Genomic DNA, 22,322 nt, shown 5'->3' on the forward strand with positions numbered 1-22,322 from the left:
TTTTTTCTGTGAAATACACCTGTTGGCTATAAAACCCTTCCCCCCGCCTATCTCACTTTCTGGGATAGAGAAGAGCAAAGTATTCTAATTAATATAATGCCCTGATTGCTTGTACCTATTGCAGGAAAAAAATGTATCCAGAATACATTGAGGCAATTTAAACATACCTTCAGGAAATGATTGAAAACGGCAATGATAATGCATCTAATGCTGGCACTTTGTTCTGTGTACTTCTAGGTTACACCAAGTGTATTTTGATGCACCCACATGTGAAGGAAAAAAGCAGGAGAGGCTGTTTCTGATAGGTGACTACTCATCATCTGCAGAGTTCTTCGTCACCATTGCAGTCTTTGCATTCCTGTACTCACTGGCAGCTACAGTAGTTTATATCTTCTTTCAAAACAAATATCGTGAAAACAACCGGGGCCCTCTGATTGTAAGTAGCACATAGATCCTTGATGTCATAAACTGTCTCTTTTTTTAGCATTGTGTTAAGTTGATCTATTCCTTCTATTTCAATATTTTAGAAATCACAGATTGTGTAGTAAAACAAATAATTAAGGGGAACTAGTCATCCATAAATTGTAGTTTCTACAGATGAGGGTGAAGTCCATAGCCCTTTCGGAATATGTTTGAAATATTTGAAATGTGATATAATCTCACAACATACAAGATATGAAAATATTAACATAGCTTTATGTATTTATGTTATCTATTTCGTACAGTGAATCATTTTGTGATGTTTGAGATTATTTTCATTTTTGTACAACCTTATTTGCACTGAAAAGCTTGACAGTGGGACGTGGAACGTATGCCTAGATTTTCATGGAGTGGTATTTTAAATGTGGGTTGGTGAACTTATTCAAAGATTCCCACCTCCATTCCAAATGTCCCATATGACCGTTGGATCAGAAACAGGAATAAATTTCATTACATGCTGAGAGCCTAGTCTCATAACAGAATTGTTTTTGTATGGTTCTGTTTTTTGATAGCTGGAGAAAACTGTTGACTTTGTTTTATGACCATCTTTATGTTATAACAATATGTGATTCTTATATAATGACTTTTTCACAATGTCTCAATGTTTATTTGGGCAAGGTTAATAGGTATAAAATGTTTTTTACTGAAACTCTAATGGTCTACCTGATTGACACTCTGATAAGAGTTGTAGAAAGAGCAGTTCTCCTTCTCAAAAGATTTATGAATGGGTCATTTTTGGTTTCTAAGCTGCTCCATAAACACTATTGTTACTGTATGGCTCATTAGTTCTGTAATATCTACTGGATACACTATTTTAAAAATCCCAAAGCCCTTCCAAAAACATCTGAGCTCACAGCCTCCACCACCTTGAAGATCAAGGGCAACAAGACACACATCACCACCTGCAAGTTTCCCTCCAAGTCATGCACCAACCTGACTTAGAACAATATTGCCTTGTCTTCACTGATGCTGATGGAAAACCTGCAAGCTCCCTCCTGAAGAAGAGTTACACCTGAAAGGTTGACTTCTACATCTCCTGACGCTGCCTGGTTTGTTGTGTCCTCCTGTTTGTCTGCTATGGATGTACCTACAGCAGCTCAAGAAGGTGCCTCACCACCACCTTCTCAAGACATAACAAAGATATGAATTTGAAGTAGAAGCAGGCCTTTTGGCATCTAGAACCTGCCCTGCCATTGAGAAAGATCATGACTCAACCAGTTCCCCCACATTTCCGCTGCTATCATCCCAGCTGATAGAACTGCTGGACTAGTCAGATCCCACAATTAAATCTTTAAACTTAGTTCAGCGCAGCCATCTTAATCTGAAAGATAAGCACACCGGGCTGCAGATTTTGTTCAAAAATAAACTAGAAGTTTATGACGCAAAAGAAAATAAAATAAAATAAAAGCAAATCAAGCTGTCTTAGAGTCATAGAGATTTACAGCATGGAAACAGACCCTTCAGTCCAACCCGTCCATGTCGACGAGATATCTCAACCCAATCTAGTCCCACCTGTCAGCACCCGGCCCATATCCCTCCAAACCCTTCCTATTCATATTCCCATCCAAATGCCTCTTAAATGTTGCAATTGTACTAGCCTCCACCGCTTCCTCTGGCAGCTCATTCCATACACGAACCATCCTCTGTGTGAAAAAGTTGCCCCTTAGGTCTCTTTTATATCTTTCCCATCTTACTCTAAACCTATGCCCTCTACCTCTGAACTCCCCAACCCCAGGGAAAAGACTTTGTCTATTTCCCCTCTGTAATCAAAACAGTTTGAAATATTAAACCAAATGGCAAAAGAAAAACCCATCTACTTCCCAACACCATTATTTTGCAGCTTATCAAAATTCAGAGCAATTCCCCTTCCTTGTCCAATATGCAGAGTTGATTTAATGGTTTCTTCTCAATTCCTATCCTGTGAACTATGGGGCCTTTCTTCCTTGACTACTGTCTCAACTGACATCTTAGACTTTTTCAGCTGCCAACCAATGCAAGTTTCTAACCAACTTAATCCTCATACAGAAGCTTCACAAAATATACTTTTTTAACTTTGGTAACTTATTTCCTTAAGTGTTTTGAACAATCACCTTTCTAAGAGAAACTACACTTGCAACTGACCCCAATCAGGTCTCATTAAAAATGAACTCAAGAGCTTTTAAATTAAAAAAAATTAAATTGCTCATTCTAGACTTTGCTAAAGCTAATGGTTTAATGGTTATTCTCTTATGTCTTAAGCTTTCATAATTTAAAAGAAAAGCCCTCTAGAAATAATAGCGGTCCGTGCAGTCTGTTGCTCAATGACATATATTGATCTTAAAGTCATGATTCCAGAAAGACTGACCTAATTAATTTTTAAAACTGCTCACAAAAATAAGCCAACATGCTACTTTGCAATACAGCTTTAAACTTAATATAAATAAATGACATACGTTCTATCTCACTGCCTATCCTCCAAATTCCTTTATGCCCTTGCTTATAAAGATAGGCAATAAATGCTTGCAAACAATGAATAAGAAAACAAGTAGAAGGTTAATGTATTGTGTTGACAGAGGGTGAGAGCAGCATTGCATGAAATTCCTGCCTGTCATCCCTGCACTCCTCTGCAGACATATGCTTATTATTTACATTGCTGCTATTTGTTTGAAAATGTCCATGGTCACAGCAGAGTGCCTTTGAAAACCGGGAAGTGACAAATTGAATTAAAAATAGCATAGATGTAAAAACGTTTTAACATGGAAAATGATTAGGGATAGTCAGCATGACTTTGTGTATGGGAAATCATGTCTCATGAACTTGATTGAGTTTTTTGAAGAAGTAACAAAGACGATGATGAGGGCGCAGTGGTGGAAGTGATCCATATGAACTTCAGTAAGGCATTCGACAAGGTTCCTCAAGGGAGACTGGTTAGTAAGGTTAGATCTTACGGAATACGGGGAGAACTAGCCGTTTGGATACAGAACTGGCTCAAAGGCAGAAGACAGAGGGTGTTGGTGGAGGATTGCTTTTCAGACTGGAGGCCTGTGACTAGTGGAGTGCCACAAGGATCACTGCTGGGTCCACTACTTTTTGGGCATTTATATAAATGATTTGGGTGTGAACAAAGGAGGTACAGTTAGTAAGTTTGCAGATGACACCAAAATTGGAGGTGTAGTGGACAGCGAAGAGGGTTACCTCAGATTACAATGAGATCTTGATCAGATGGGCCAATGGGCTGTGGAGTGGCAGTTAGAGTTTAGATTAGATTAGATTACTTACAGTGTGGAAACAGGCCCTTTGGCCCAACATGTTCACACCGACCCGCCGAAGCGTATACCACCCAGACCCATACTCCTATATTTACCCCTTCACCTAACACTACGGGCAATTTAGCATGGCCAATTCACCTAACCTGCTCATTTTTGGCTTGTGGGAGGAAACCGGAGCACCCGGAGGAAACCTTTAATTTAGATAAATGTGAGGTGCTGCATATTTTGGGAAAAGCAAATCAAAGCAGGGCTTATACGCTTAATGGTAAGGTCCTAGGGAGTGTTGCTGAACAAAGAGACCTTGGAATGCAGGTTCTTAGTTCCTTGACAGTAGAGTCGCAGATAGATAGGATAGTGAAGAAGGCATTTGGTTTACTTTCCTTTATTGGTCAGAGCACTGAGTATAAGAGTTGGGAGGTCTTGTTGCAGCTGTACAGGATATTGGTTAGGCCACTTTTACAATACTGCATGCAATTCTGGTCTCCTTCCTATCGGAAGGATGTTGTGAAACTTGAAGGGGTTCAGAAAAGATTTACAAGGATGTTGCCAGGTTTGGAGGATTTGAGCAATAGGGAGAGGCTGAATAGGTTGGGGCTGTTTTCCCTAGAGTATCAGAAGCTAAGGGGTGATAAAAATAAATGAACTCAGTTACATTAAATCAGTGGCCTTCATCATAGGTCTGTATTCAAAGCTGTTTGTCAGTTGTACATTGATGTTCAACTACAGTATTTTCAGGTTTGGAACAATGAATTACACAGAAAATATTGTATAATAACAGTATCATGCATCTTTAAAGCATTTTAGTAAGTTATATCTGAAATACTCTGGACAAACTTGGTCACAAGAAATGAGAAAAGCATTTCCACTCTGGAGAAGTGCAAAAAGCTTAGATGAGTAATTCGATAGTAGAGATCAGTAAGTGCATTTTGATGGATGAACTGCCGTTGTCATCCACCTTACTTCCTCCTTAGAAAACTTGGATAGAACCTGCCTTTGAGAATCTGACCAGCAAATAAAGCTGGTGAGTCATCCATTCTAACAATGAAGACACAGCTAATATTTTAAGACTGAGCTTCATTTGAATCTTGTCGTAAAAAAATTGTGAACATCACATGGGCACTCTAAGGTGAATGATTTTATGCAATAGAACAGGGGATCTCTGTGGATGCAATGGAGCAGAGAGGCCATCCTGAGGGGAGCCAGCAAAATCCCATTGTACTTTTATGGAATATTAATCAATATTACTAGCTGTCAGATTGTTTTCCACTGAAGAACCAGCTAATACTGGATAGAACATGCATGGCTTATGGTCCAGCCAAAGTACTCTCCTACTATTGAAGTCGGGGTCATGCGTCTGGAATAGGACTTTAATTTGCCTTTTAGATTTGATTCCTTACAATGTGGAAACAGGCCCTTCGGCCCAACCAGTCCACACTGATCCTCTAAAGAGTAACCCACCCAGACCCATTTCCCTCTGACTAATGCACCTAACACTATGAACAATTTAGCATGGCCAATTCACCTGACCTGCACATCCTTGGACTGTGGGAGGAAGCCGAAGCACTCGGATGAAACCCACACAGACACAGACAGTTACCTGAGGCTGGGACCCTAGTGCTGTGAGCCTGCAGTGCAGACCACTGAGCCACCGTGCCACCCCTCTTTAAATTGACTAACCTAGTATTTTCTACAGCTGAACAGGGAGGTAACTTTAATATGGCCACAGTTGGCCACAGTGATGATGGGAATGGGAACATAATTTTCTAGGTACACTATTACCCCTTTTTGCCAAGCATAGGACTTCAACATCCTCAGCACTTTATGATGGTACATTCAAAGTTAACATCATACCCTGCATAGAGTGGTGCACAGTGCTCTTTGAAACAATGTCACCTAAATTGTGCAGAATTAACATATAATTTGATTATATGACAGACATTAAAAATAATTACACAGAACAAACCTACATTTTCTGTCAGCAGTAACTCTGAGTGGTATTCTCTCTCCCATCTGATGCCTTCAACTACAGTAAGTGTTGTAATTATGTAAAAGATAATATTGCAGAATATAAAAGAGTGCTGCACTCATTTCAATCACCTGTCATCTCCTGTCCTGTAATTATTAGCATTTTTGCAAAATGTTTCTTAATTAGTGAATGCGTAGTTCTTTTTGCATTCGCCTGCTGAGTTAATGTGTTTGGTAGCGCTAATAAATCTTATCGAGCACAATAAGAAAGAATATCAGCATTACTCAGCATTAACTGGCCATTAAAACATCTGTAGAATAATACAGCACAGGAACAAGCCTGCACCAAAATATTTTGCCCTCGCATACTAAAACTGTCTTACCTTACAGGATCCATATCCCTCTATTCCTTTCCTATACTTGTACTCGCCCAGGTGTTTCTTGAATGCTGCTATTGTGTCTGCTTCCACCACCTCCTCTGGCAGCACGTTCCAGGCACTCACCAGCCTTTGTGTGAAAACCTGCCATTTTCATTTCTTTTACATTCACACCTTGAACCTGTGTCCCTAGTAATTGACCCCTCTACCCTGGGAAAAAGCCTCAAAATTTCCATTCTATCCATGCCATTCACAATCTTATAAACTTGTATCAGGTCACCCCTCAAACTCCTGCTTTCCAGTGCAAGAAAACCTAATCTATCCAACCTTTCTTCATAGCTAAATTCGCCCATAACAGGCAACATCCTGGTAAACCTTTTCTGCTCAATTTTCCTGCTCCTCAGATGCTGTCTGACCTGCTGTGCTTTTCCAGCACCATTCTAATCTAGACTCTGCAATATTTTAAGTTAGGCCTAACTAAAGTTCTATAAAGCTGCAGCATAACTTGTCTGTCCTTATACTCAATGCCCCGTCCAATGAAGGCAAGAACACTGTGGGCCTTTTTTACTACCTTATCTACCAGCACAGCTCCCTTCAGTGATATGTGGACATGCATACCCAGATCCCTCTGCATATTAATAATCCTCAGAGTTCTGCTATTCACTGTATAATTTCCACCCATACTTGACCTTCTAAATTGCATCTTCTCACATTTGTCCGGATTATTTTGCTGCCCATGCCTCCAACTGATCGATATTCTGCTGGAACCTCTGACAATCCTCCTCACTATACATAACTCCACCAATCTTTATATCATCCACAAATGCACTAATTAGGCCATTTACATTTTCCTCCAAATCATTTATATGGGCCATGAACAGCAGAGCTTCCAGCATTGATCCCTGTGGAACACCACTCGTCACAACCGTCCTCCCACAGCTACCCTCTGTCTCCTATGACTAAGCCAGTTTTGATCCAACTTGCCAGCCCATCCTTGATACCATGTGACATCACCTTTTGTACTGGTCTCTGTGAGGGACCTTGTCAAAGGCTTTACTGAAGTCTCTATACAATATCCTTTTCCCTCATCAATCATCATCACCTCTTCAAAAAACTCAATCAAGTTAGTCAGGCACAACGTTCCCTGCACAAAACCATGATGCCTGTCACATATAACTCCATTTGCTTCTAAATTTAGATTAGATTCCCTACAGTGTGGAAACAAGCCCTTCAGCCCAACCAGTCCACACCGACCCTCTGAAAAGTAACTCATCTATACCCATTTTCCTCTGACTAATGCACCTAGCACTATGGGCAATTTAGCATGGCCAATTCACCTGACCTGTACATCTTTGGACTGTGGGAGGAAACCCACACAGACATAAGGAGACAGTCAACCGAGGCAGGAATTGAACCTGGCGCCCTGGTGCTGTGAGGCAGCAGTGCTAACCACTGAGCCACCGAGCCGCCTATGTAAATAGATATTGTCCCTGAGAATCTTTTCTAATAATTTCCCTACCACATAATTTCCTGGATTATCCCTGCTACCCTTCTTAAACAATGAGACAACATTGGCTATTCTCAGTCCTCTAGGACCTCACCTATGGACAAAGAGGATACAAGGATGTCTGTCAATGCTCCAGTAATTTGTCCCCTTGCCTCCTTCAATATTCTGGGATAGATTCCATCAGGACCTGGGGACTTAGCTACCTCAATAGCAACTTGGCTTAGACATTTAACACTCCCTTCCTTGAGATCATCCTCCACCAATTCCTTCTCTTTGGTGAATACCATCATAAAGTATTTCTTTAGAACCTCACCTACCTCTTCTGGCTCCACACATAGATTCCCTCCTTTGTCCTTGTGTGGGTCAGCCCCTCCCTGGCGACCTCTTGCTTTTTATGTATGTATAAAAAGCTTAAGGATTGTTCTTAATTCTGTTTACTAATGACTTTTAGCTCTTCTAATTCCTTGTTGAAGTTCTTTCCTACTTTCCTTATATATTTCAAGGGCTTCGTCAGTACCTATCCTCCTAGAACTTATGTATGCTTTCTTTTTCTTTTCCTGTAAGAATATTCATAATATACCAACAACAAAAAAAGTGTCTGATATTACCATATTTTTAATTGCTCATGGGATTGAAAATTAATGGACATTAATTTGACATCAAAACTTCCATAACATTATGGAACAATTTTGAAATGAAGAGAAAAAGACATTCAGACCATTCAGCTAATATCGTCTGTCACTTAATTATGTTATGACTGATCAGTGGTTCAACTTTGCCAGCCATTTAGCTATATACATAGAACATAGAACATTACAGCTCAGTACAGGCCCTTCGGCCCTTGATGTTGAACCAATCTGAAGGCCATCTAATCCACACTATTCCATTTTCATCCATATGTTTATCCAATGACCATTTAAATGCCCGTAAAGTTGGTGAGTCTACTACTGTTGCAAGCAGTGCGTTCTATGCCCCGATACTCTCCGAGTATAGTTATTTAAAATTATGTCCCCTCATGCTAGCCATCACTATCAGATGAAAAAGGCTCTCACTATCCACCCTGTCTAACCCTCTGATTATCTTGTATGTCTCAATTAAGTCACCTTCTTCCCTCTAATGAAAATAGCCTCAAGTTCCTCAACCTTTCATCATAAGGCCTTCCCTCTGTATCAGGCAAAATCCTAGTAAATCTCCTCTGAACCCTTTCCAAAGCTTCCACATCCTTCCTATAAAGACCAGAACTGTATGCAATTCTCCAAGTACAGCTGCAGCATGGCCTCATGGTTCCAAATCTCAATCACTCTACCAATAAAAGCTAACACACTGTATGCTTTCTCAACGAACTTATCAACCTGGGTGGCATCTTTCAAGAATCTATGTACATGGACACCGAAACCTTAGGTAAATCTTTCTTGATCTCAATCTTGAAAATGTCCATTACCCTAACATTTGCAGATTATTGGAGGAAGAATTTTAGATTTCTCTTGCCCTTTCTGTGACAAAATGCTCCCTGACTATACTGCTGAATGACCTAGCTGTAATTTTAACATTGTTCTGGATTCGCTGTCAGAGGAAATGTTTTCTTTGAAACTGCCCTATTGAGCTTTTTTATAATTAGAAACATCTCAATTAGCTCGCCCTTCAACTTTCTAAACCCAAGTGAAAAATCTCACCTTAACAGGTCACGCCTGCTTCTAATTCTCATCACTTAATTGTACCACACAAGGCAGTCTTTTAGGCATTCAGACTCAAGTCAAGACTTAAAATCACAGTCAGAACACAATCTGTTTAAATAAGCTGACAAAGACTTAATAAAGAAGCACCATGCCAGACCCATGCTGGTGCTATACACACCTTCTCTAAACAGATTAACATTGAAGATTGCTTGGTCCAGGAGCAAAGTCAATCACCTGTTTATTTTTTGATGCTGGTTTTGGCCAAGTAAATAGTGTTAAGGTGGATTTCTTGTTTTTTGATTATTTGGTGGACATACTCTCCAAACCCAAGTGATAGCCTCCTCATTTGTTGAGCTCTTAGTCTTCAGAGGGGACAATCCTCAGTAATGTGCAGTATTGTTTGTGTGTCTCCACAAGTGCAGCAGGGGTTTGCGCCCAGGAGGTTAGCAGCACAGTGGCCATAGCCTCTCCTGAACTTGTTTAGTAAGAAACTCTTAAACGATTTGCTCGTGAATTCAGATATTTCCCATTCCTTGATTTAAAGTACGACTGCTGGTAAATCTTGCAAAAGTAGGTTGCTCCACATCAGGTGCCCAGATGGAAGGTGAACATAGGTGTGTTCAACAGTCCATCATGGAGTGGGAGATGAATTGCAACATGATGGTTTCAAACTCTGGCCATCCACGTAGATTTTATTTTTCTGGCACTGGCATTTTGGATATACTGTACACTGGATATGATTTTAGAAAAATTCACAATACGGTTCCCTGTGCTGCAAATGTCTGTTAACTTTGTAAAATCTGCTTGAAGGATCTGGTCGACAGTGCAGAAATAATTCCTCAGAGGCTGATATCCCATCAGCAAGTGACTCTTTATTTCCGCACTGAGAGAACTTGACACTGATCTAGCTCCCTCAGAGCCAGCTCTCAGAGTGAATAAAGCCTCCAGTTTATATCTGTCAGCCAGGGCTCCCTGATTGAGGCTGTTAATCTGGTCCAATCAGGGAATTCATATTCTATGAAGTCAACTTAGAACATAGAACATAGAAAAGTACAGCACAGAACAGGCTCTTAGGCCCACGATGTTGTGCCCAGATTTAATCCTAATGTAAAATATAGTAACTTAACCCACGCACCCCTCAACTTAATGCTATCCATGTGCCATCACTGCTGATCTATTACTATTACTGTAGAGAGAGCTTATTATGAACATAGCTGATCTTGTAAGATGTAGTTATTGGCAAGAATGTTTTAAAATCAAAAATGTTTTAAATGAGAGGATATGCCACCTTTTCATCAAGCATTGTCACAGGCGTTGGTTTAATTTTTATCCATCTTTATCTCTTTTGTCTAAAACCCAACTCAGTGGTTTCAGCCCAAGAAAAAAGTTTCAAGATAGAACAAGGCTCTAAAAAACATAACATTGACTACAATATCCCCCTTGACCTCTTTATAAAGAACTAAATCAAATTAGATAAGGACTATTTGCCTTCGACCAAATAAGGGCAGAAGATGCTGGAGAATCTCAGCAGATCTGGCAGCATCTGTGGAGAGAGAAACTGGATTGATATTTCAAGTCCAATATGACTGTTTTCCAACATTTTTCTGTTTTTATTTCAGATTTCCAGCACCCACAATATTTTGATTTTATTTACTTTTAACAGATCTTACAAAATTTCATTTATTTCCATTATCATTGTTCAGTGCATTATGACATTGCTAACAACAGTTTAAAAGTTTGAAGATAATCTATTAAAAACAGCTACTACAAATCATGCATTCTTTGGCTTCTGAGCTCCAGACAGTTCCTGGATCTCAAGCAAGTACTAATTAAATATAGTCATCCACAGCCATTAAAGAAACTTGCACATCCCTTTGTTAAGAATGCACTAACACCAAAAGAAGCAGTTGATTCCTCTTTCAGTTTCACTTTGGATAAGAGACTTTGAAGGTTAATGTATGTTAGATTAGTGTGAAATGGATCCTATCGATCTTTCATTACTTTATGCTGATCCTTCACCGAACCAGACAAGATGAATTTCAGTGTCACATGAGATATAGAATGTGTACTCAGCTGATCACCCCTCTTTAGTAAAAGGTCTCTGAACCTGGGTAAGTTATATTGCCATGAAGCCATGTTCTTGTTTAGTTTAAAAATAACAACAGAAGCTGCTTGAAGGCAGAATTTCATTAGAGACTATGTGAAGATCAGTGGCAGAGCTGAATCTAAGCAGAAAAAGTAACAAACAGCTATGTTTTGAAAACTGGCCAAAGGTACAAACCAACCTGTTGTAACTTCAAGTGCACCTGCAGATGTACCTCCTGTAAATTCAACTATAAGAAGCCTCGCTGCTTACTGAAAAACGTCAGCTTGCAAGACCATTTTACTTCATTTTCAGAAATAATAGGCCTCCTATGAAAAAGTGATTCATTCAATCATAAATTGTAATCGTGTTTATTTTCTTCATTCATATCTAACATTTGTGTGAGTATTAGTGAGTGCATTGAGTGAGTAAGTCTTTAGGGAAATTGTGAGGTAATGAAGAATCTTGTTTCATCTTAAACTTACAAAAAAGCTTGCTACTTTAGTTATTAAAATTGCAACAAACACTCAGATGTTAAGAAAATATATAATCCTGCAGATAAAACACTTTGATCATGGGTAGTGTGAAAACACATAAATCTCTCTGTGATACAATACTGTTCCACATCATTTAGTTTTATTGCACAGTATTGCCTTTGCCAGTCTTATAGTTATAAGTTTTATCATCTCCCTTTTTAAACAGAGATGTAAATTTTTCAAAGCTGCAGTCATAGAGTCATACAGCATGGAAACAGACCCCTCGGTCCAACTGGTCCACACCAACCATGTTCCCAAAGTAAATTAGTCCCACTAGCCTGCATTTGGCACATATCCTTCCAAACCTTTTCTATTGATGTACTTATCCAAATGTCTTTTAAATGTTGTAACTGTATGTGCATCCACCACTTCATCTGGTAGTTCATTCCACACACAAACCATTTTCTGTGTAAAAGAGTTGCCCCCATGTCCTTTTTAAAACTTCCTCTTCTCACCTTAAAATTATTCCCTCTTGTTTTGAAAAGGTAAAAGACCCTTACTATTCACCTTATCTATGCTCCTCATTATTTTATAAATCTTTATAAGGTCACCCCTCAACCGCCTATGCTAGGGTAAAAAAGGTCCCAGCATATACAGCTTATTTTTGTAAGTCAACATGCTAGTAAATCTTTTCTGAAGTTCTCCAGTTTAATATATCTTTCCTATGGAAGGGCAACCAGAAATGTACACATTACTCCAGAAGAGGCTTCAACATGCTGTCCTAACTCCTATACTCAAAGGTCTGAGCAATGAAGGCAGGCATGCTAAATGCCTTCTTAACCACCTAACCTACCGGTGATGTAAATTTCAATGAATTATGTACCTGGGCCCCTGGGTCCATCTGTTCTACAACACTATCCATTCCTCTGGCATCACCCCCATGTCCAAAGTGGAACTCCCACCAGTATAATGTCTGCAGCATGGACAAATCAGGAAAAGAAAGAGAAAAAGAAAACACTATTTTTATTTTATTAAAGAAATATACAATGTACCGGACAAGATTAACCTCTACTCCCTGATTTTAGTAACTGTGGAGCCTAAGCGTCGGTCTTTACTGTAAGCCTAAGCTCTGGAATTCTCTTTCTACATCACTCTGCCTCTTCACTTGATTTCTACTTTTTAGATGTACCTAAAAGCCTTTCTCTACAACCATGCATTTGGTCATCTAACCCAATATCTTCCTATGTGGCTTGGTTTCTTAGCTTGTTTTATAATACTCCTGTTAAGCACCTTAGGATTTATAGAGTTTTCCCTCCAACAATGTACTTTACCTGATACAGCAATGCTCATGTTATCCCATGTAACATAAGAAACTAGGACATGGATCATGTGGTATTGAAACCAGTCAACAGATGTTTATTACAGTGCACAAATGTATACAAATATGATGTTCACAGGGACATCAGTGTCTGTGCTCAAATTAAGCTACTAGGCTACAAAAAGCAGCATGTTTCAATTAGTATGTCGTGCTTCAATTTGTCCCCCATAAGATGGCATAGGAGATTTTAGTCACACAGGTCTCAGTGTTGATATCATGAACATGAATCTTAAAGGCAGACAGATATACTGTATCTCTTAAGTATATGCTAATATACTGATCAGACATAACACAATTGGGACGTTTTGTTACATTAAAAGCACTATATAAAAGTCGATTGTTTGTGTTGACTCAGATGCTCTAAAAGTTTTGTATTCATAATAAGTCTCACAATCTGAAAATGTGCATAATTGCCATGTGAACTGTCAAAATAAAACTTGTGGTAACTTACAGATTTAAAACATGGTCTGCATTTTGCAAATAAACTTATTTTATGCACATGCTTTCTGCTTCAATTAAACATTGCTGTTACTTTAATTTCCTTTATTTCAGTCTTTGCCATTTTTGAATGCATTTGGCAATGCTCCTGAGATAGTAATATCCACAGAGAGCATACCTTTAATCTAGTTTAAACATAAATATTGAAGATTGCTAATTAGTGGTGGCCATTGAAGCTAACACATCAGATGAGTTAAGGGAATCTTAATGTACAAGAGAATAAAATGCTTCGGCATAATCTGCAATCTCCAACCTCAAAGAACCAAGCTGTAGAATGGAGTAGCTATCATGCTTTTAATAAGCTACGGTTTAATGCAGTATCTTAGGAACACGGCACATCTAAAGGCTATTGCACTGACACAAACTCAAACAAATACATAGAAACATACATCATCATCAAGTATCCAATCTGGTGTAAATTTGGTCAGATTGTGATAGCAAAAACTAAAGCAGCTTTTAATTATTTCTAGTCAATTTGTCTTGGTGTTGTCAATGGGGAATTAAGACCAAGCACAGTATTCAGGTCAAGAGGTGTCAGATGATTGGAGATAATCAGTGTCAGGCAGGGGAAGGGGTAATGGCAGGTGGCAAATAAAAGAGCAAGAGAAAAAGGAGGAGGGGAACAAAGAGGTTGAGAAAGAGAAAAGAGATAAGAGAATTCAGGAAGGAGACAAGAAGAAAGGAAAGGAGAAAAGGTTTGAAGTGGAGAATGGAAAATGGAGAGAAAGTGGGAAGCAAGAAACAGAAGGAAGAGGCATTCTTAAGGTATATTCAACAGAAGGGATAAAATAAACTGGAAAATGATACAGATGAAATAAAAGATGGAACAAGGAGAAGCGAATGGAATGGAAAAAAACAACACAGGTCAATAGTCCCAGTAAAGGGAGGTTCAAGAGTTTGAAATCTTGAATTGAGAAGGGGCAAGGAATTGCTGTCCTTGCAGAGTATGACTTGGACTGGTGGTTATCATATTTGTTCATGGTGGTTTTCTGACATTGTCACTATTAGATTATGGAGTTGATCCAGCTAAATTGCAGCTTCAATCTGCATTCAGCTTTAAACAGAGCCTATCTTGTCAAGGGGAATTTCAGTTTTCAAATATGACAGTGAGCATAAAAATATATAGTTAATAAGCAAACTGTAAAATAAGAATCTTTTCTGTCGTATGGAAAATGACTGACTAGAGACATTCTATTTTGCAGTGGAATGCTGTATAAACCTTATATAGAGGAATCAGATGTGGTACAATCCCCACAAGGAAACCATAAACCAAAATGACTAAATTTCCTGAATGAAAAATTTAGCAACAAGGTTCTACTTTTTAGTCATTACTTTATCATGAATCAGAACCTACACAAATTAAACATAAATTAGCAGGCATATTATGGTATACGTGAATTATAAATTACAGACAGAAAAGCACTTAAAAGAAAGAGCATCTCATAAGAATAGAAGCATTCAAATCACTTCATGCACAAGTGTGTCACTGTATTCAATCTTACAGTCTTTCCAACTTAGCCTCTGGAATGTAGGATCTCAATGGATTTGGTCCTTGAGTCACCCACAAAATTTATTCCATCTGAATCTCTAGGAGTCAGTTATCACCTAAATAACACACTATTTAGGTAGGATTGTGATAGTCTTAATGGTACAGACTCCCAAGAGACTCCTTTATATGACTCCTTTTATTAATAAACCTCATTAAATGGTTTAGTCAGCTGTGGCAAAAATGAAGCAAAGCCCAGAATTGTCTGACTCATAATCCCTGGTCTAACACTGTCTTCAGCTTTTTGTCCCTTGTAGATATACATATCCTTTTCCTGCTGCAGTCCTCCTTTGTATCAACAGCTGTACCTTTTTTTGGCAGTCTTCTCTGCATCTGGTCAAATGCCATTTATTAGCTTCTTTGCTTTTAGTATTTTTTCCATGTCATAGTTTGTCAGATCACATCGGTCTTTTTTTTAAGTATTCAATAAAATTACAATTGTGTCTTTTACCATTGTTGCAGATTTGTAAATGTTCTTTTCAAACATTTTTCAGAACAATTACAGATTCTAAAGACATTTTAAAACAATAGCAAATTTTTTTTTACTGTAAAAGTAGACATACACTTACCAGCCTTTCCGGATCGTAGACTACCCTCTTATTAGAGAGAGACAACTGGTGGTTGCTTAACCTGAGGGTCACCACATTTCAGGAAAGGGGAGAGGTTGAGAAGGAGAATATTTCATGGTAACCTCAGTTGGTGCAGGAATTGAACACGCTGCTGGTATCACTCAGTATTACAAGCCAACTGTCCAGCCAACTGAGCTAACCAAACCCTTCTTACTGTACTGCTCTGGATTAAAGATCATCATGGACTTGGAAAAGCTGTACCTTTTTATTTTATCTGTATTTTTGAATATGGACTGAAATGGGAAAATGATTCATTTAAAATCTATGGTTTATGGTAGGATTCCTGCACATTTTAAAAGCAAGTTATCTGACAGCCATTGTAAGTGTTGTTGATTCAAGCAGCAGGGAATGCCTAGTTACAGACATGCGGAAGCTGAAGGCTGTGAATGAATGGAGATTAAGCTGTGTGTTGCTAGCTAGATGGTCTATGAAATGGTAACCAGTTATCAATGATCAAGGCCTCCTGTCTGCCAATAACTGTGCAATTGGCTCCTAGGTAGTTTGGGGTGTGAATGCTTGAGGGAGAAGTCATTGGACCTCTGGAAGCAAAAGAAGTATATTTCTGCTCTCTAATAAAAATCTTCTCAAGCATGAAGATAGCCAGTTTATTTCCCCACTTCAGTTGCTGTAAGCTGTAACTTTTAATTACAAAGTCAGAGATCTTTATAAAAGTGAACAAATCACCGTGTGCCTCCTGCAAACAAGTGACAGTACCTGGAGAAGGAAGATCAAGAAACAGTCCTTTTGACGATCAAAACACTACCTCAGCAAATGCTGAGAACAGGGACCACTGAACAGTCCTCCCACTCTCTTCCTCTGCCCATACCAATGTTTTTTGAATCTGGTTGTTTTTAGCTATATGTGTGTGGAGGGGGGAGATTACATTTTTAAGTTAGAGTTAGAGTTTTAGCCATTTTGAATTAGATATCTGAAATAGCTCCACAGAGGTCATTATCCTATCACCAAGTCACCATTTATTTACATGTGCTTGCACTTGACACCTGGTCCGATTTCCTAAGAGACAACTCTCCGAGTGAGCAGAAGATCTTACACTCCTGTTTATATCTGTCAGCCAGGTTCCCTGACTGAACCAAATTAACAGCCCCAATCGGGGAACTCATATTCTATAAATCCAGCTGGCTGATCTTGTTATAATCACTCCAATGTCAATGATTCAAAATTGTTTACCTGTAACTAGAATCCATTTATTTGTCATAAATACTGATTCTGTTAAGTACAGAAACCTGGTCCATGTGCTCTGTCAACCTGGATCTAAAAGACAGGAAAATTAGGGAGCTTTTGCAATTTTTAATAAAGGTTTTTAACTTTTATGATAACTCTGAGAATAGCATGGTTTGATTTCCAGTGCGCTAATCTAGTGAGGTGTAACAGAAAGCATTTTATATTTATTTTTGTGAAGGTGCCAGCTAGTTTATTGTATCCTGGTGGGCATATTACTCATGTCTGTCACTGAGGTGTCCAAATTATCATCAAAATATTAACTACTGAGAAATCATATATGAACTTTTATTGTGTCAAGTTGGAGTTGCAACTTCAACAGAGAAAATGAGAAACGTAAGGATGACGGAAGAAGACAGTCAACAGCTAAAGAGAGCAAATGAAAAATGACCAATAAACAATAATAGTAAGAAAATTGCTGAGTCAAATAAGTAGGGAACAAAATAAAAAGAAATGAAAAGCAAGCAAAATGAAAATAATTACATACAGAAAGTACAGGGATTATAAAGCAATTATAAGAAGAAAATGACTTTTTTTTAATGAGGAACATGATGGACGAGCAACTAGCGATTAATATGTTTGGACTTGCCTGAATGCGAGTCTGGTAGTGCACCTTACATTTGGGAAAAGTCTTAAATTCATCTAGCCCATGAGCTGTCAGCAAATATTTTACCAGCAAATTGCAATTGAAAATCAGGCATCTGTAACACCTGACATAAGAGACGGCTTTAAGAAGAGTAACTGTGATGGTGGCAGGGAAATGTTCATTTAGATCTGGAAGAGAATGGTTGGTTTGAGAGAAAGTGATGCTGTGTGAAGTAGACACGAGATGTAATTGTAGAAGTGCATATTGGCATTTCAGATAGGGTTCAGATCTTTGTGCATTTTTCCAGGAGGTTTGACTCTGGAGGTGGCACCCATTTATATAACTTTGAAGGAGGTTTGCTCACTGGTGCAACTTGATCCTGTGCCACCAAAGTTACATAGCAGAAGTGACTCTTACTGCTGCACAGAAAATAACCACACTTGTCCAATTTCTTGTACAGGATTATTCCCAAGAGCCACAAGGAACACTTGGTTGTCGAGATAGTGTTCTGTGCAAGTGTTATCAGCCCAGTCACAAGAAGCCATGATTCCAGCACAGCTCACTTTACAAACTTGCTTGCTTAGTTGTCTGAAACACCCACTATATTTTCAAAATTACTGTATTCTTCAAGTTATTAGGCCTATTAATTCCACCCATGTATCTTTCCATTCACTGTGTATGCAGCTTCCATGTTATGACAGGCAAAGCTCTCTTGTACATGAATTCATGATAAAAAACAGAGCTGTCATGATGCATTTACATTTTATCCATCTAGTGACACAGGTTTAGTTATAAAGGGGAGGCAAAGGCACAACAATGGATGTCTGATGATGAATATCCATTACAATGACATTCTTGTTCAGAACACCAGTACTGTATAGGAACAGTACGATAATTCTTGCAGAACAATAAGGTTTGGAATTGAGAGAGAGCCATTGAAATGCTTAAAGGAAGTCTTCATTGTCAGGTCTGGAATTGCCCAGCATCAAGCATTCATTATGGTCTCATGAGTTATGATGGTGTTTTGTGTGCTTCATGACATTATAATGGGGAAGCATAGGTGGCAGATGTCCTAGAGGATGTCAGAGAGCCTAATAAATACTTTGCTTCTGCTTTAGACCTGGCTATGAAGGAAATTAAATGTGTGCAGTGGCAATGACTGCCTGTTATTTCCTGTTCTTATTCAAATGATTCGCATGATCTATGTACATGGACTCCAAGTATCTTTAGCTGTTCATTGCTTCTAGCTTTTCACCATTTAGAAAGTACCCTGTTCTATCCTTTTCAGGTCCAAAGTCCCTCATATTTCCCAACATTGAATATTTGCCACAATTTTGTCCACTAAATTAATCTATCATTATCTCTTTGTAATTTTGAGTAAGTCTGTTGACACTGCGGAAACCCTCTCAGTATGCATGTGCAAAGAGTAAGTGTGGTATTCCTGTTAGTACTGCCACATCATCCCATTTGCTCACATTTATCTTGATCACTTTTGGTGCCATCATATTTTTAATGGCAGAGCATTTCAGATGTGCATGAGCAGAGCTTTGTGCATGCATGATGTGAAACCTCTGGGAGGGTCAGGAAATAAAAATGAAATTCTATGCTTCCAACTACACTGTTTAGCGATCTGTCTAACTTCGTAAGAGAAAAAGTGAATGGGTGGTTTATTCCATTGTCTAGGATTTACTAACTACATTAAATAATTGATGGCCTAATGCCTCAGTGGTAAGCACCGCTGCCTCACAGTGCCAGAGACCTGCGTTCAATTCCACCCTCCGGCAACTGTGGGGTTTGTACATTCTCCTAGTGTCTCTATGGGTTCCTTCCAGGTGCTTTGGTTTCCTCCCACAATCCAAAGATGTGCAGTTAGTTGGATTGGTCATACTAAATTGTCCATAGTTTGTGGGGTTGTGCAGGCTAGGTTAGCCAAGGGACATGCAAGGTTACGACGATGAGGTGGGCTAAGTGGGATGCTCTTCAGAGGGTTAGTGTGGACTCAATAGGCCAAATGGCCTGCTCCATAAACATTGCACAAGCATTCATCACTTTCATTACCTGTTCAAAAAGTTATTTTTCATCCAGTATGAATTAGAGGTAGATCGGATAATGAAGATGGTGTTTGGTATGCTTGACTTTATTGGTCAGAACATTGGGTCGAGGAGTTGGGAGGTCATGTCGCGGCTGTACAGGACATTGGTTAGACCACTTTTGGAATACTATGTGCAATTCTGGTGTCCCCCTTATAAGAATGATGTTGTGAAACTTGAAAAGGTTCAGAAAGAATTTACAAGGATGTTGCCAGGATTGGAGGATTTGAGCTATAGAAAGTGACTGAATATGCTGGGGCTATTTTCCCTCGAGTGCTGGTGACATCATAGAGGTTTATAAAATCATGAGGGGCATGGATAGTGTAAATGAGCAAGGTCTTTTTCCAGGAGTGGGAAAGTTAAAAACTAGAGGACATTGGTTTAAGGTGAAAGGGGAAAGATTTAAAAGGGACCTTAGGGGCAACTTTTTCATGTCGAGGGTGGTACATGTGTGGAATGAGCTGTCAGAGGAAGTGGTGGAGGTTGGTCCAATTAGAACATATAAAAGGCATCTGGATGGGTAAATGAATAGGAATGGTTCAGAGGGATATGGGCCAAATGTTGGCAAATGAGACAAAATTTAAGTAGGATATTTGGTCGGCAAGGATGAGTTGGACCAAAGGGTCTATTTCCATGTTGCATATCTTAATGACTCTACTCCTTATAAATCCATAGTGGCTACCTCTTATCAGCTGAGACCAAGGCCATCAGTCAACCTATAGACTTCACAACAGACTTTATGCTGACTGATCTATATTTCACTTGTTTCCCTCTCACAATTTTCTTACGTAAAGGATTTTAAGCATACATTTTTCCAATCTACATTTCTCAAATCAAGAGAACTTTGGGAGATTGTAGTTACAATATCTGCAATATTATTATTAAATCCTTTTAAAATTCCGTGATGGAAACCATCTAGACCTGGATCTTTTAAAATTAAATTTGTTTCCTGAGGAGTAGAGCTCATGGATCAGCTCTGGTATCATTCATGTTTGTATAATGCAGTGTACAATAGCAACAGAAGAAAGACAAAACCTGCATAAAGGCAATAAAGGATGGGCAATAAATTCTATTATTTTAAAAATAAAATGTGACATTTTATGACTAATTTTGACAAAAATATAAGACTCAAAGTGATTTCGTATGACATATGTATTAGCACACAATGGTAAAGTGAGTACAACACGCAGATAGCATTCAGTCTTCTACCCTCTGTAAACTCACACCAAGTTTCATTCACCGATCATCTGTCTATCACTGACTTATATTAGGTTCCAGTTCAGCAAGAATCCAAATTTTAACTTCTAATTTTTGCATTCAAATTCCTCCGCATCCTTGTCCCTCTTCGTTAACCTCTACCTTACAATAATCTGGAAAGCCTCTATTACTCTATTTCTGGCCTTCTGGAGTCATGGGCAGCAGTCAAGTTTGGTGCTTAAATAGCCCAGTTTCATTTTAAAATAACATTGCCAAAGTAACACAGTTCTGACATTGACTGGATGTGGCAGGATGCAGAGCTTAGATCTGATCAGTCACTTCCGGAGTCGCTTAGCTCTGTCTATCACTTGCTGCTTATGCCAACTAGCACGCAAAAGTAGTCCTGTTTTGGTACCTTCACCAGGTCGACAAGTCATTTTTAGCAATGCTTGGTGGTGTTCCTGGCATCCCTTCCTGCAATCTCCATCTAACCAGGGTTGAATTTCTGGCTTGACGATAATGGTTGAGTGGGGGAATATGCCGATCAAAGGTCGCCAATTCTGCTGCTGTTGATAGTCCACAGCACATCATGGATACCCAGTCTTGAGATGCCAGATCTGCTTGAGATCTGTCTCATTTAGTATGGTGATAGTGCCACATAACGAGATGGAGGTGGGACTTTGTCTCCACAAGGACTGTATGGTGGTGCTGTTATGGACAGATGCTTCTGCAGCCGGCAGATTGGTACAGATAAAGTTAAGCAGGTCAGGCAGCATCAAAGGAACAGGAGAATCGACGTTTCGGGCATAAATCTCTGCTTGCTATCTCATTTCAGAGACAAAAAATACTGCAGATACAGAAACAGGCAGGAGACTGGAAGAACACAGCAAGCCAGGCAGCATCAGGAGGTGCAGAAGTGAACGTTTCAGGTGTAGCCCTTCTTTAGTCCTGAAGTTCAGAGTGCTATGGGTCTAGAGTGATATGTAGGCCAGAACAGGTGCATAGATTTCCTTTCCTGAAGGGCATTAGTGAGCTAGATGGATTTTTCCAACTATCAATGGTTTCATGGTGAAATAACTGCACAGAGGCCAGTGCCTTCTCACCAAGTTGCTTTTTTTTTGTGCACAGTACACTAGCTGTGGCCAGCCAGCTTGGAGTCAGTCCCCTGAATGGAGGAGATTCTAAATCCCCTGTTATTTTTTTTTCTCTCCACAGAGGCCGATATCCCGTCACTAACCCAGCCTTTATTTTTACATGGAGGGTCCTTGACAGTGATCCAGCTCACTCAGAGCCAGCTCTCAGAGCGAACAGAATTCTCTGACACTCCTGTTTATTTATTTTTTTTTG

The 22,322-nt window shown here is 39.2% G+C and overlaps 1 protein-coding gene across 2 annotated transcripts in view; it reads left to right on the forward strand.

The window, feature by feature from the left end:
* The window catches only part of synpra (synaptoporin a), a 377,164-nt gene that overhangs the window by 319,171 nt on the left and 35,671 nt on the right, over nucleotides 1-22,322 (forward strand). For both annotated transcript variants that reach the window (XM_072582461.1, XM_072582462.1), the window contains one exon: nucleotides 238-436. In XM_072582461.1, coding sequence (XP_072438562.1) covers nucleotides 238-436 — 199 coding nt within the window. The remainder of the gene's footprint in view (nucleotides 1-237; nucleotides 437-22,322) is intronic.

This window comes from Chiloscyllium punctatum, chromosome 12, assembly GCF_047496795.1.
Source record: "Chiloscyllium punctatum isolate Juve2018m chromosome 12, sChiPun1.3, whole genome shotgun sequence".
Classification (NCBI taxonomy): Eukaryota; Metazoa; Chordata; class Chondrichthyes; order Orectolobiformes; family Hemiscylliidae; genus Chiloscyllium; species Chiloscyllium punctatum.